At 37.9% G+C, this 16,287-nt stretch overlaps 1 protein-coding gene across 1 annotated transcript in view; it reads right to left on the bottom strand.

Annotated features, from left to right (window-relative positions):
- Positions 1–16,287, bottom strand: part of SFR6 (sensitive to freezing 6) — a 325,720-nt gene that overhangs the window by 288,864 nt on the left and 20,569 nt on the right. Inside the window, 1 exon segment of the mRNA XM_089445794.1 lies at positions 11,706–11,774. Coding sequence (XP_089301920.1) covers positions 11,706–11,774 — 69 coding nt within the window.

Consider the following 16,287-nt stretch of genomic DNA (forward strand, 5'->3'; position numbering starts at 1 on the left):
GAGATATTCGTGAAAGTAAGAAGTCGAATAGATACCAAGGGTACTTAGCTGCCATGAGCACCATTGTTCAAACTGAGCCTTGCACATTCAAAGAAGTTGTGAAGCACCAAGTTCAGAAGGATGCTATGAACGAAGAGTATGAGTGGATTATGAAGAATGATGTCTGGGATGTGGTCCCTAGACCCAAGGACAAATTTGTTGTCACCTCGAAATGGCTCTACAAGATCAAGCATGGAGTTGATGGAAGTGTTGAAAAGTTCAAGGCCAAGTTTGTTGCTCGAGGCTTCTCTCAAAAGCAAGGTGTGGACTATGATGAGATATTTGCACCAGTTGCTCGATATACCACCATTCATTCGGTCATTGCCCTTGCTACCTATCAAGGATGGAATTTACATCAAATGGATGTCAAGACCGCCTTCCTGCATGGTTCACTTAAGGAGGAAGTCTATGTAGAACAACTCGAGGGGTTCGAAGTTCTAAATCGAAAGACACACGTATGCAAGTTGAAGAAAGCTCTCTATGAGTTGAAGCAAGCTCCCCAGGCTTGGTATGAGAGGATCAACAACTATCTAATGAAGTTGGGTTTTACAAGAAGTGAAGTTGATCTGAACCTTTACTTCAAGGTTGAAAATGATAGACCTCTCATCTTGGCACTTTATTTGGACAATCTCTTTCTAACAAGCGCAGACCCTCTTATTTATCAATGCAAGAGGGAGTTGGCTTCCGAATTCGAGATGAAGGGCCTAGGATTGATGCACTACTTCTTAGGCTTGGAGGTCTGGCAAAAGCCAACTGATATTTTCCTTTCCCAAGGAAAATATATTGTGAAGCTACTTGAAAGATTTGGGATGGTGGATTATAAGTCCGTGACTACTCCGATGGAAATTAACTCCAAAAAGTTATGTAGAAGTGTTGTTGGGCCCGATTTGGGAAATCCTTCCGAGTATTGTCAACTCATGGGGGCCCTGATGTTCTTGGTGAACTCCCGTTCGGACATATGCTTTATTGTGAATACATTGAGTTAATTTATGGTCGAGCCTCATCACATACATTGGATTGCTGCCAAGAATCCCTTGAGATATCTCTGGGACACAATCACCTATGGACTGAGATACACTGCCGTGAATTTGAGGCTCCCTGGTTATTCTGATGCTGACTTGGTTGGCAGTGTGGTGGATTGTAAGAGCACACCGGGAAGTTGCTTCTCACTAGGGTCTGCTTCGATATCCAGGATGAGCAAGAAGCAGAAATCGGTTGCTTTGAGCACCACTAAGGCCCAATATATCACTGTTAGTATGGCCTCCTGTGAAGTTGTTTGGTTGAGGAAGCTCTTTAGTGAGTTGTTTGGGCATGTGCTGGATACCACCGTGATCTACTGCGACAACTAAAGTGGGATTCATCTTTCTGACAATCATGTGTTTCATGACCACTCCAAGCATATTGACATCAAGTACCACTTTATCTGGGATATGGTACAATGGGTAGCAATAAGGCTCCATCACATTAAGACTAATGAACAGGTCACAATTATTCTTACGACGCCCCTAGGGAAGGTCAAATTCTTAACCTTCCGTGAACGACTTGGAGTCATGAAAAGACCCTCTTATGAGGGTCTCGTTTGAGTTGGATATTGAGCTCTAGGAGCTCTGGTGTGCTTGGGGTACTTCTTAGAGCTTTGAGCAACCATAGGGTGAGTGGTTCACCTTCCCTAATGGTGTGTTGTGTAAAGGGTGAGTGGGTCACCTTCCCCTGTGATACACCATGATGGTTGATATATGCATAAGAAGAGTGGTTCACCTTCTCTTATGGCATATGAGCAGGATGAGTGGTTCACCTTCTCCTGCCGATACATCCTACCCATGCAGTCTGGGACTCATGGGAAGTACCTCTCATCTGGCCAATGAGTTGGGAAATGAGGATAGGGACCATAGTACTACCGATGGACGCATCGTGTACTACCGTACTCCATATGCTAGGATGTTTGATATTGATCTAGGATCAATAGAGACTAACTTCGAGTCAGTGGAGAGTGGTATGATACACTCTCGATCATTTCTTCTTCATTATTTCTTCATGGTTCAGTAGAGCAGAGTAGGGCAAGGATGTCAGAGATGGTACAGATTGACAGATGGTTTGGCAAGTGGATTTCTCCCTAGTTGAGGGGGAGTGTTAAATTTGGCAATTAGGGCCAAACCCCACCTTGGACAGCTCATACGATGGAGATGATATTTTTATTGGATTCCTCTTTCCGAGAGGTGCAAGATTGATCTAAAGATCATCTCATTTTGACAAGTAGAAATGGAATTATGAATTTATTTCTTCTATGGACAAATTGTCAAGGTCGACTAGAAGTCTAATGTAGGCTCATGAAGCCCAACAGGCATGTCTCTTCACCCTCAATGTTGTGTATAAATAGAAGAGGCCTCTTCTTCATTTGTACACCATCAACACTCATCTTTCTCTCTCTTCTTCTCATTGGTTGGTATAGCAGTCAAGAGCATCTTCTTCTTCATGTGTTGGCTTGGGTTCACTGAAATTACAAGCCGGAAATTTCAGATCTGTTTTGGGCAAATTATAGGGACATTGACCAGCGTTGAATGAAGGTCAAACCTCCTCCTTTGACTGAGTTTTTTTCTGGCAGGAAATTCGATTTCTTTAGGCTGCATCTCTTCGCACAAAAATAAAGGAATTTGCAGTTGTTTGACCAGCATTGACCACAGGGCCTTTGACTATTGCGTTGACTAGGTTTAACCGAGAATTTCAAGACCGTTTTGGGGTGATTCGAACTGTCTTTGGAGGCCGAATTGACTGGGTTTGACAGAGCTTATTTCGAGGAAACTTTCTGTTGGTTTGACCAGTGTTGACTTTTTGGTTAGGGCATCCTGTTGACTGCAATTTGATTGGACTATTTTGTCAGTATTTGGGCAAGTAAATTTTGTATAATGTACTCTCTCTCTATTGAACTTTTAAAGAAAAATAAAAAGATTTGATCAAAGGGTTTTCCCCACATTGGGGTTTTTCCCTGGCATTCGCCAAATATTGTGTCCTCTTGTCTTGGCTTGTATTCTGCTTATTGTTTATGTTCTATCTACATTTACTATCAATGTTAATGTGATTGCTAATCTAGAAATTGATATTGGGCTAATAAGAAAAATTGAAGTAAATTGCTCTAAAGCATAGAACATACCATTATTATCTAAAATTAACAGTTTAACACCACCATTCTCAACAATGACAAGATTCCTAGTTTCAATGAATTATTGGCTAGATGCACTCAAGAAGAAACGAGGATGATGGAGAGAGACGAGCCTTCAAATGAAAATGAACCTACTACTTTCTCCGCTCATGCTAAGAGGAAAAATAATGTTGGTCCAAGGAGACAGGGTCAAGGATTCAAGCAAGATTTCAAAGAAGGAAGAAAAGGAAGGTGCTACAATTGTAACAGGTTCAGCCACAATGCGAGAGAGTGTCCTCACAAGAAGAATTCTCCAAGGGGTGATGACGACAACAACAACAATTTCAAAGGCAATGGCAATCAAAGGAACAATAGGTTCAACAACAAAGGAAAGAGGAATGCTCTTGCTGCTCGATATGGAAATGGTCAACCTCCCAAAAGGACGAGAAATTCCAAGTATGAGGAAAGTAATGTTGTAGGAAAAAAAGGAGTTTTATCTTATTTCCGCTCTGTCCACTACCTCTCCTCCGGATATTTTGGATCACTGATTGATTAATAGTGGAGCCTCAAGGCACTTCATTGGGTAAAAAGAGGCCCTTTCAAATTTGATTGAAAAGAAGATTAATTTGGAGATCATACTTGAAGATAATGCCACCTACCCCGTGAAAGGGATAGGAACTGTCACTCTTCACTTAAATCAAGGTCAAACCATTCATCTTCAAAAGTATTGTATGCACCCAATTTGAAGAAGAACCTGGTGTCCATTTCTGCGATGGAAGATAAAGACTTCAAGGTAGCATTCCTTGATGGAAAGGTACGTATTTGGCAAAGAAACCCTAAAGATGCATTTACACTTGGATTTAAGGTTGATGGTCTCTATGAAGTTGGATGAAGTCTTTTGGGAGCCTTGACTTGTGATACTCCTCTTCAATCTGCATTATGGCATCGGAGATTTGCCCGAGTTCAACATGAATCATGAAGAAGTTTGTCAAGGTTGTGCAATTGAGAAACTTACAAGGGGAACATTCCCTTCAAGTGAAATCCAAACTACCGATGATCTTCAATTGGTCCATTCTGACCTATCTCGTATGTTGCCCATAACATCATTGGGAGGATACTTATACTATGCAATTTTTGTGGATGACTTCTCTCACAAAACATGGATCTATTTCTTGAAGAAGATGGATGAAGTGTTCAAATGGTTTCGTTCTTTCAAATCCTTGGTGGAAAATCAAACAGAGAAGAAGATCAAAATATTGAGGACTGATAATGGAACCGAATATGAATCAAATGAATTCAATGACTTTTGTAGAGAGGTTGGCATTAAGAGGGAGACAATCGTTCCATACACTCTTGAACAAAATGGAATTGCTAAAAGGAAGAATCAAAGAATCATGGAAGCCACCCATGCCATGATCAAGGTTTACCAAAGTTCTTATGGGGAGAAGCTACCAACACTGTCGTGTATGTTCAAAATAGGAGCACGCATCAAGCACTGGATTGCAAGACACACGAAGAAATTTTCACTGGTAAGAAACCTGATGTTTCTCATTTTAGAATATTTGGTTGTCCCGTGTATTTTCATGTGCCTAAAGAGAAAAGAAACAAGTTAGAAGCATCTGGGAAGAAACGTATATTTGTGGGCTATAGCGAAAATTCAAAGGCATATAGAATCTATGTGCCTGGTCAAAGAGAAGTGGAAGTAAGCCATGATGTCACCTTCGATGAAGATATTGCCCTTGGGAAAGCCAGAGATCTCCCTATCCCAAGGATAAACAATGATGATGCTATAGAAAATAGGACGAACCTCCAACAGATGAGCCTATGCCCGATGGATCCCATTGATCCACCTCATGGTGATCCCTCTATCTCAAGGAAAATACATTGTGAAGTTTTTCGAGAGATGTGGGATGGTGGATTGCAAGTCTGTGTCAACTCCGATGGAATTCAACTTCAAGAAGCTATGCGGTAGTGTTGTTGGGCCTGAATTGGCAAACCCTTCTGAATGTAGACAACTTGGTGGAGGCCTTAATGTTCTTGCTAAACTCCCGTCTAGACATATGCTTCGTTGTGAATACGTTGATTCAATTTATGGTCGAGCCTCATCACATATATTGGATTCTTGCTAATAATCTCTTGAGATATCTTCTTGGCACAATCAACTATGGACTAAAATACACTACCGAGAATTTGAGGCTTCATAGATATATTGATGCTAACTCGGCTGGCAGTGTGGTGGATCGAAAGAGCACATCCAGATGTTGCTTCTCATTAAGGTCTGCTTCAATTTCTTGGATGAGCAGGAAGCAGAAATCAGTTGCTCTAAGCACTGTCGAGGCCGAAAAAATTGCAGCTAGTATGGCCTGTTGTGAGGATGTTTGGTTGAGGAAGCTCTTTAGTGATTTATTTGAGCACGTGTTGGAAAACACCGTGATCTTCTGCGACAACCAGAGTAGGATCGCCTTTCAAAGGATCATGTGTTCCACGACCGCTCCAAGCACATTGATATCAGGTTCCACTTTATCCGGGATATGTGGCTCCAACACATCAGGATTGATGAGCAGGTCGTAGACATCCTTATGAAGCCTTTAGGAAAGGCCAAATTCTTAGCTCTCCGAGAGAGACTTGGAGTTGTGGAAAGACCCTCCCATGAGGGTCCCGCTTGTGTTGGACATTGAGCTCTCAAAGCTCCTGGGGCTTGGGGTACTTCTTGGAGCTATGAGCGACCATAGGGTGAGTGATGCATCTTCCCCTATTGGTGCGTTATGTACAAGGTGAGTGGTTCACCTTCCCCTATGATACCCCATGCTGGTTGACATGTGTGTAGGGTAAGTGGTTCACCTTCCCCTACGATTGATATATGCATAGGATGAGCGATTCACCTTCTCCTCTGGCATATGTGCAAGATGAGTGGTTCACCTTCTCCTGTTGATGCTCCAACATACATCCTACCCATGTAGTCTGGGACTCATGGAAAGTACCTCTCATCTGGCCAACGAGTTGGGAAAAGTGGATAGGGACCATAGCACTACAGATGGACGCATCGTGTATTGTCGTATTCCCTATGTCTAGGATGCATCGTGTTCAACAACTTGATCTGGGATCAAGTCTGATTGAGGTTCTACCTCTGGACTAACTTTTGTCAGTGGAGAGTGGTAAGGTCTTGTGACTCGGTCTCGACCAATTCTTCTTCATTATCGATATCAGTGTTCAGCAGAGTAGAGATGAGATGAGATACAGAGATGGCACACGACAACAGAAGGCATGATTATCGATGATAATGGGTGGATTGGCAAGTGGAATTCTCCCTAGTTGAAATAAAGTGTTAAAATTGGCAACTAGGGCCAAATTCCACTTTGGACAACTCATTTGATGGAGATGATGATTGCATTGAATTCCTCTTTTCGAGAAGACCAAAATTGATCTAAAGATCATCTAATTTGGACAAGCAGAAGTGTAATTTTTAATTTATGCCCACATATGTGTAAATTGTTCAGGTCGGCCACATTATCATGTAGGCTCATGCCTCTTCACCCTCAACAACTTGTATAAATACAAGTGTCCTCTCACCTCATTTGGCATCATCATCACTCACACATTTTCTTCTCTCTCCTCTCATTGGTTTGTATAGCTATTGTGCAGATCTTCTCTCCCACACGTGGCAAGGAGGACAAATTTTCTGGGCAAATTGGAAGGCCAAATTTCAGGAAAGTTGCAAGGGTTTGACCACACACTTTGACTCATCATTTGACTGTGATTTTTCTGGGAAAAAACATTTTTGGTAGGACGTACAGATTGGCACAGAAATCGACAAATTTTGAGCACTTTGACCTTTGTTGACCATAGGCATGTTTGACCACAGAAGTTGACTTCAGTTGACCAAGTTTGACTGTTGTTTTGTGGACTGTTTTGACTGCTATTTGACCAGCTAACTAGGCTGGTCAATGGGGAAGTTTTGCTGTTGCATTGACCATATTTGACTTTCTGGTTAGGGCTGAATTTGACTGCAGTTGACTGCAGATTTGACAGGACTGTTTTGACTTTGATTTGCCAAGTAAACTTTGACTTTTTGTACTCTCTCTCTCTGGAGAACATTTGATATAATAATAAGAAGAATTGATCAAAGGGTTTTCCCCAAATCGGAGTTTTTCCCTGGCATCCACCAGATCCGGTGTTCTCTTGTATGGGCTGGTCTTCTGCATTTTATTTTATGTTCTATCTACAGTTACTGTCAATGTGATTTATGGTTAATGTGATTGTTATTGGAAAACTAAATTGGAAATTGTCATTGAGCTGCTAAAGGAACATTGAAGCAATTGTGCTAAACATAGAACATACCATTGTTAACTAAAATTAACAAATATTAAATTACTGTGGAAATCTGGTTTTAGTGCATACATATAAGATATCTACTATGGAATGAATGTTTGTTGTATGAATGTGTATTTGGCTTCTGTTGCATTGGAAAAGTAGTAACCCTAGCCAGCTTTAGAAACCCTGAGGGCAAAAAAATTTCCTTAAGAATACATGGTCGTGGTGGTTTAAGGAGGAGAAATTAGTAGATAGCTTCACAGTTCACTACCTTTTTTGTCATAGTCTAAACTCTATAGATGATAGATTAGAGTGTTAGACTTTAGTGTTGTGAATTTGAACTTTTCAGTCTTCCTAGTTCAGTGTGCAGTTGGTGGTGGCCAAGTGGCCTATTTTGTAAACATTATTATTTGGTCATGACTCATGTTGACAGTTGCTCACTTGCTAGATAAGTTATTTGAATGTTTTATCTTCTAAATGTCTACTTTCTATTATATGCTTAAATTTTGGATACTTTCTACCTTCTATTATCTGTGATATGCTTAAAAATTTGATGTATGTTTGTAATTGCTAGAATCTAGATGGTTGATGCTCGAATAATTAATCATTGATGTACAATGGATGCCATATATATCTTGATTTATGTACAAATATGCATGTTTTCATATCTTCTACAACTAATTTGGTATTTTGGATGTTTATTTTTTATATAAATACAAAAAATCTATAAATATAAAATGAAGAGTCTATTTAAATATGTCAAAGGATAGACTTCATATATAGATAGACACTTCATTTCCGAAGACTTTTGGAATATCATGCTTCCAACACTTCGCTTCCAAAAAACGCCCCCTCTTCGTCCCCGCTTGGTGCAACATTGGAAGGGATGATGATTTATTAAAAGCACGTAGAAACTAGTATCTTATCTATCATAAATGATAAAATACAACTATCTGTTCTGTGGTGATTGATGTCAGCACTTCTACATGAAATCAGTCAAAGGATGTAACTGTGTGGATCAGACTATCCGGTGACTCCTACAAAATATTTGAGCCCTCCACTGGTTACATGGTAAAAGTCTCCCAAAAAGAACAAAAAAGTTAAAACCTTTCCGCAGAAAATAAAGCAACTAATCTTGGAAGTGCTAGAGCCTAGAAGGAAAGACTCAATAGATCAGATAACATGAACCAGCTATTTATTATCACATGCTTTCATGGTCTCATTGTGATTTCTCTCACTGTGAATATCCCAGCCTAGATTTTACAGAAATAAGTAAAGAGTGTACTATCTTTAAAAGGATGCTGATATGACCAATGGATCTCATATTTTATGTACCAGCAGAGCCAAGAGAGCATTTGTTTCCACCTCTCCAAAATAAATGTAGGAGAGAGTTTTTCCACATATGATATTTTCCTCTAACAAACTATCCCCACCTATGCAAGGGCAAACAAATCTAGCTTCCCTAAGAGAAATAAATTAGCTGCAATAAAAGGATCAGCAGATATTACAATGCTGCATAAATGTAAGAGAAAGGTTTCTTCCTTGAATAGATATGTTATAATCATTCAGACTGTAGCAGACATATGTGGATCATTGTGATCCAACCAATCTTAAAATCCAAGATAGGGGCATCCAAATTGTACAGCATGTAGGCAATTGCTACATAAAATTGAGTCAATCCAAAAAATGTACAAGTCTTGTTACAGGCCAGGAAAACAAGTCAAAATTGCTCATTAAGGTGGAAAAGTTTGGAAAAGGAAACACCAAAGGAAATATATTGGCACTCATTCTTAGCAACCAATGGAGTCTGGACTGACATTAATGAGAATTGAACTCAAAGATATTGACAAGTGGAAGAATTTGCAAAGTCACTTATTGGGGCTACTGAAGAGTCAAAGGCAACTTCTAAATTTTATAGAGAGTAATCTGCCTATTAATTACAGAAAGTATTCTGCCTTCTTTCTCAGTTAATGCACTTCAAGTTAGTTCCCTTGCATTTTACTTCAGCTAAGTACTTAACATAGTTGGAAAAGTTTAACCCTTTCTATTTGATTGAGTCTTTTGCTCGAAAGGTGCCAAAGGCCTTGAAGTAATCTATGTTTTATCAAACATTTCAGATATCATACTTGAGCACTTGGTACATCAAGGATATTGTATAGGCTTGTTGATTTAAGCAGGAATAGCTCTCTACAAACTAACATAAACACATCCTAACTTTGGAAGACTTCTAGCCCAAAGAGTGGCTGAGGCTAAAGAAGCTTCCAGATAATGATTCCTGCTTTCCTAATCTGTACAGTTGCTGAGTGTCGGCATTTGCAGATATATAACAGCTTGTAAAGGCAGCGAAAGCTTCTTGTCAGCTTAAGTTTATAGGATTTAGTGTTTGGGTGTATTTGATTCGAAAAGGATATACCATGATACTTTTGAGGAGTTCCAGTTCCAAATGCCACCAAGGCAGCAAACAGACCAGCTCTTGGAGATCACAGAACCAAACTCACTCTATACAGAGTATTGCTCTCCAAGTCCGTTTGAACACCAAGTCTTCCATTCAAAGATTCTTCCCCTCATCCGTAGACGTTAGGAAAGATAGACCTCTTTGATCTCGGGATCCTTCCAGGACTACACAATCATGCCCCCTTGGCTCCAAGTATTCTCCAAATGACATAATCAGACAGTGCATTGATCCCTTTAGTGATTGATGACTCTGACAGAAATCCCTCTTCTTCTTCTTCTTCCTCCCTTTACTCCGCTTCTACTTCCAGAGCATCTAATGTCCATATTTTATGCTAGACATGGTTTTGTATATGCAATACTTTTTTATTATTGCTAGAGGCCAGGTAATTAGTTTTTTTTTTGCTTTTGGTATAGTGATAGGAGTTGCTTTCATACTTGCATAGTGTATTTACACTGGCTATACTTTTGAGTCACGTTGACCTACTATTGTAATCATTTGTTGGACATTATTAATATCAGTTTATCTTATCTCTCCCCATGTGGCTCTGCTCTACGTGAGTGTCTAGTCATGGATGCCATAACATAGGTTGCATCTGCTGCACATATGTGTCTTCCTAAATGCTTCGAGTTTATGCTTTGCCCTAGTGGTTTTACTCATGAGCATTCATTTTCTTAGTGTGTTTCTCTGCTTTGTGTTCTACAGTTCTCTTCTGTCACATTGCATGGAACAGAAGTGTGATCCCTGATAGGGATTCTCCTCAGCATCCGGTGATGGCACTGTCGTCAGGCTCTGGTCTTAGTGTTGGTCTTGTCATTGAGGATTTTTCTCAAATCTTTAATATTTTTTCTTTGTCATTCTTTTATCTCCCAACCTTATTTTCTTTAATATCTTTGATTTTCTAGATATTTTATCACCTCTGCAACAGAATTTTAATCTTTCTAATGAATTACTCAAAAATGACTTGCTTTGAGCTCTCTTTATTTGGATACTTATCTTTGTTCTTGGGACCATCAATGCATTGCTATGAAACACATGCGTCTTCCAATTTCCAATTCAAGGACTCCAAAGTCAGTACATGCTTTGAAACCAAGTTACCAAAATGGATACAAAAATACAGGGGAGATTTGGAATATATGAAATTTTATTATGAATGGAATCACTGAATACAATGAGGGAGATAACCTTATATTTCATTCATTAGGTAGTTGTGCTAGCCACTTGATCTAACTACATATCTAAGTCGCATTATTAAAATTGGATTCCTAAAATAGAAGTATTAATACTCCAAAATCAATAACAATAACTCAAGGAGATACACACACACATTTTATATCAATTGAACTTTGAGGAAACTACACAAAGCAAACTTTGGACATTATATCCATACTATACACTCATGAGAGGCCAAGCATTGTAGAACAGGTTGGTGGCACGCCTGCGTGCATATGTACATGTATATATACGTACATACATAGAGCAAGAAAGGTGATTTTGTTATAAAATGTAGATAGATATTTGACCCCAACATATTAAAGTTTGATAGATGCACAAATATGTCCAAGTTGTGGATTATAAATCTTGGTGTTCTATTAACAATTTAATGCATGTAAAAAAACAAGACTCAAATCTTTAGTGTTCTATTAACAATTTAATGCATATAAAAAAATAAGACTCAAATCTTTAGTGTTCTATTAACAATTTAATGCATGTAAAAAAATAAGACTCAAATCTTTAGTATTCTATTAACAATTTAGTGTTACACACCTTGGATGTCTAGCACATGTCTCGGAAGCACATGCTATTACATTTAGCCTTCCACACCATGTAACGGCACTGCAAAACAAATTGAAAAATATGAGACAAAAAAACTAAAAATTCAGTTAAAAAGTCATAATATAGTAAACTTACACCAATAAATTTCAAATCTCCCTTTAATATCACCTCATTCCTCAAGAAATGAAAACCATTTACTTTTCTGATGTCTAAGTTTTGGGCAATTTCAATGGATGAATTATAAAGCAATAACACCTTGAAAATATGATCATCAAATAAATCACTCTCAAACTCTTGCTGCTGTTCTGCAGGGTCCTATTTTTATTGTGCAAGGTCTCCATAAAGAGACAGTTCTATCGTTGTCAATTTGGCAATGGTTTAGCAATGTTGGGAAACTGGGAGCCAACAAAGTCTGGCTGAAAATATTAAGTCTCTTTCAAGCTAGAAATAATGATCTGCTGTTTACAAGCACAAAAAAACACAGATGTGGGACGGTTTTGGGAGTGTGAATGACGGAATAAACAAAAGAACAGCGAAATTGACTGAATAGCAATGGAATGTGTTGTCGCACACAATGTCCAGGCACCGCGACAACGGTTCAGATCGGGGGCTGTCACCCTGATCCCCAATCTCTCCGTTTAAATTGTCTCCCTACAGCAAACTAAGGGGAGTGGACCCTACGGAAATGGAATGAAGGAGGACTAGTTGGGAACCAACCAGTCCGGGAGACACAATTGAGCGACCAAATACTTGTTTAGATCTAGCAAGACTTAAATGATTCGATTTATACAATTGATACCAGTGCCTTGTGGAGTCAACTATCTTGCTAAGAAATTTAGGACCAAGTACATGATGGACAATTGCTGCTAAGGAAAATGTTATTATGATGAAAAGAGATGCAAGATGCGATTAGCAAAAGGATGAGTGAGTAGTCTTGAGGTAAGATCGTTTAAGACTCAAGTACTTAGTATTGATTAACTTTATGACAAGAGTACTTAATGAAATAAAGAGACAATCTTATACAAGACAAAGTGCCAAATATCTCAAGTGCCAATAAGATACACAAGATATATGCTCTTAAAGAAAAATCACTAATACGCCAAAAAATTATAATAACCACAAGCCAATAATGATATTAATGTCAAGAAAGAGAACTAGAGCATTTATCCAATTTATGCTTCAATGACAATTACTTGAAAATTCCAAAACTACTTAAGAGATATTCAAATAGCCCAAGTTTTCTATTAGATCCAAATCGAATGCAAGCCTTTTCAATGATACTTAGCTCAATAGATTTCAAAATATTTACCATTCACCAAACAAGAAAACCTTTGGGCAATTTAAAATATTAGACTTATCTGTTCCAAGTGTGTGAAATGAATTTCCTTTAGGCAATGAGCTTGTGTGTATGTGATTCAGAAACTCAGAAAATAGGAGTTTAAACTTGGATTTTATTGCCAATAATTGTACCAAAAATTTGTTGACCTGAACTTATGCAAACAGTCATCCAAAAGCACTTATTTTCAAAGATTAGATTTAGGACAGCAACAAATTCTCTAATGACAGCAGTAAAATTAAAATGCCAAACTAAGCCAAACATGTCAAACAAATTCTGAATTGTGTTATGAACTCAAATCACTTGAAATTTCAGAATTTAATCTATGGCAGCCAATATGTTTCAATGATAAAAAAAAGCAGCAAAAAATACTTTATGACAGTAGGGAAATGTTTACTGCAATCAAGAAAATCGCCCTTCTAGATTATTATGACAGTTACTTCCACAACGATATTAATACTCCTAACTTCCAGAGAATTGTTTTTTAGGACAGCAGTGAATTGTTTAGGGCAGCAGCAAACAAATGTTATGATAGCAGCAATATGACAATGAAAACAGTAAGCTATCAATGCTATCTTTATACCAAAAATTTTCCAAACTTGCCCACATGAATTATCAAAAAATTTCAGTCTGTTATGATGTGATTTCCAAAATTATATCAGATCTGATATATTTATTACAGTCAGCAATTAAAATATGAAATAAGCTTAATGATGGATTCTCAACTCAAGAAATTAATTCCTTAATGTATTAGACAACTTAGGAATTGATTTTAGGCTAACCCACATGAAATTTTGCCACCATTAGAAAGGTATATGATTGTTGTAGCAAACAGTGAGGAAAAAGAGGGTTTAGAGATCAAACCCTTAGGCCCTAGGCCTTGAAGATCACTTGCCCAAGTTGCCAAAAAAAAATCAATACCTGAAACACAAATTTTTACCAATTTTTCTGCAAAAAATCACCAATGATTAGCTTCAGAAAATTAAATATTTAGATCAAAAATGGAGCAAGGGGAATCTAGGGCCAATGAGGGCTAGCACTAGGCCCAATAGGGCTAGAGTTGGGCTAGGAGAAGGCAGATCTGGGCTTAAGAGCCCCAAAACTTGAAACTCTTTTTCTGAAAAAATAAAATAAAATAAAATAAATAAATATATATATATTTTGCTTCAAACCTTCAAATTTGTTGCAAAATCTTTAATGGTTGGCCCTGCAAAAATATTTGGGACAAGATCTTTCCCTCCAGGGCCTAAATTTGTCTCAAAAACCCCATATATCCTTGAAAAAAATCTCAAATCTGAAAATTTCCTTGGATGATTTCTCAAATCTATTCATGCAAGAGCTCAGGTCTTGCCCCCCAAGGACTAGATCTCGCTCAGATCTGAAAATTTCCTTGGCTGATTTCTCAAATCTATTCCTGCACAAGTGAAAAAAAGAAAAACCCAATACCCAATATTTTCAAAAATAGAGAAAATCTCGAAAACCCAAGTGTTAAAATTCAAAATTATGTTATAAAATTTCAGATCTACACAAATAAATAACAGAGCTATACAAATAATTTATAGATTTATACAAATAATATGCAGGTCTATCAGATCTGAGGAGTATGAGTCCAACTCCGCTCCCATATTTGATAATCTAAAGCTCTTAATAGCCAAATCTATCAAACTATGTTGCAGGAAACGTGGGGTAGGAGGGCATTTCCGTACGAAAACAAGTACGAAACACTGAAACACGTTTGGTACGGTCCTAAAACGCATTTCAGGCTGTACTGCCATGTTTCACGAAACTTAAACGTGGCCAGTACGGCCTGAAACGTGTTTCAGGGCCATATGACCCACGTTTCAGCATTTACTTGTGTTTTTTTTAATTTTTAATTTTTTTTATTTGTTTTCTAATATATTCTTACGTTAGCCTAATGACTTCTAGTTGCTTCCAGATGCCTGTCTAAAGTTATAGAAGTGAACTTTTGCCCTAGTGTTGATATGCAGTTCATGGTTCACTTTTACTTAAATTTTTAACATTACCATGAAATGACTCAGGATGTTTGAGAGTGGTTTTGCCCTCATTGGATTTCATATGGAGAAAGTAGAATTTTAGATCTCACTCAAAATCCAGCAGACTTATCTGTTTTTCAGGATTTCAGGATTGGGGGGATTGCAATGTTTCCATTGGATTTTATCATTTACTAGGGTATGGAACTTGTATTTAATCGAGAGAACAAAGCCCTCTATGCAGGGGAGATTCCCAATAATCAAGAGAATGTAGGGTACTACGGCATGAAACTTGTATTTGATCAAGAGCACTACGGTCATTCGACTATGTAGGAGGAGACTCCCAATCAAGCACGAGACAAAAAATTAGGAATTTCTCGTGGCTGATTTTGGATATTTCTATTTTCATTATGTGGTTATTCATTAGTAAATGTGAAGTAAATTTAGATACTCATAGTTTATGCATTGACAATTGACAATTTTATCATAACGTAATAAATTAGAATGTATCATATATGCTTTATGACTGCACATATTTCTTAAATGTTCTTATATATATATATATATATATATATATATATATTCGCGTTTCCCCGTTTCCAAAATTTGGGGAGGTCGCGTTTCGTATCGCTTCCCGTTTCGGAAACTCGTACCCGTTTCCCCGTTTCGTGCAACCTTGCTATCAAATTTTCCACAAAAATTAGATTTTTTAAATTTTAAAAAGAGGTGCTAACTCGAAACCCTCTGTGTATCACTAACAAAATTTTATGATAAGCCCGGAGCTAATTTAGCTGGGCTCTTCAGAAAACACAGATCAGGAGTTGGCTGGTCCAACTAAAAACTTCCCCTAATGCCCGAGGATCTAAAATCAAGATTTCCCTGCAAAACTCAATCCAACCATCAAAAATAGAGCGAGAAAATAATAATAAAAATTCAGACAAATAAAGATACCTGTTATTACGTTCAAAATTTAAATTAGTATTCTAACCCCAACGATTGAGCAAGATACCTATACACAAATCACTCTTTAGAAGCTATCATCAATGGCTTTAAAAAAATTTATGCATGAAAACAACACATCTTACAGTATTGCCATGAAGAGTAACACCGGCAGAATTTAAATCCAAAGTCTTTCTTTATTATCCAGAAAAAAAATTACACCAGAGCTTTTTGCTAAGCACACGATCAAAAGATCAGAACGATCAACTGATAAATGACTTCCTCTTTAAAGATAGATCCTCCAACG

Source organism: Pinus tabuliformis, chromosome 9 (genome assembly GCF_031772625.1).
Source record: "Pinus tabuliformis cultivar Carrire ecotype Pingquan chromosome 9, CPIR1, whole genome shotgun sequence".
Lineage (NCBI taxonomy): Eukaryota > Viridiplantae > Streptophyta > Pinopsida > Pinales > Pinaceae > Pinus > Pinus tabuliformis.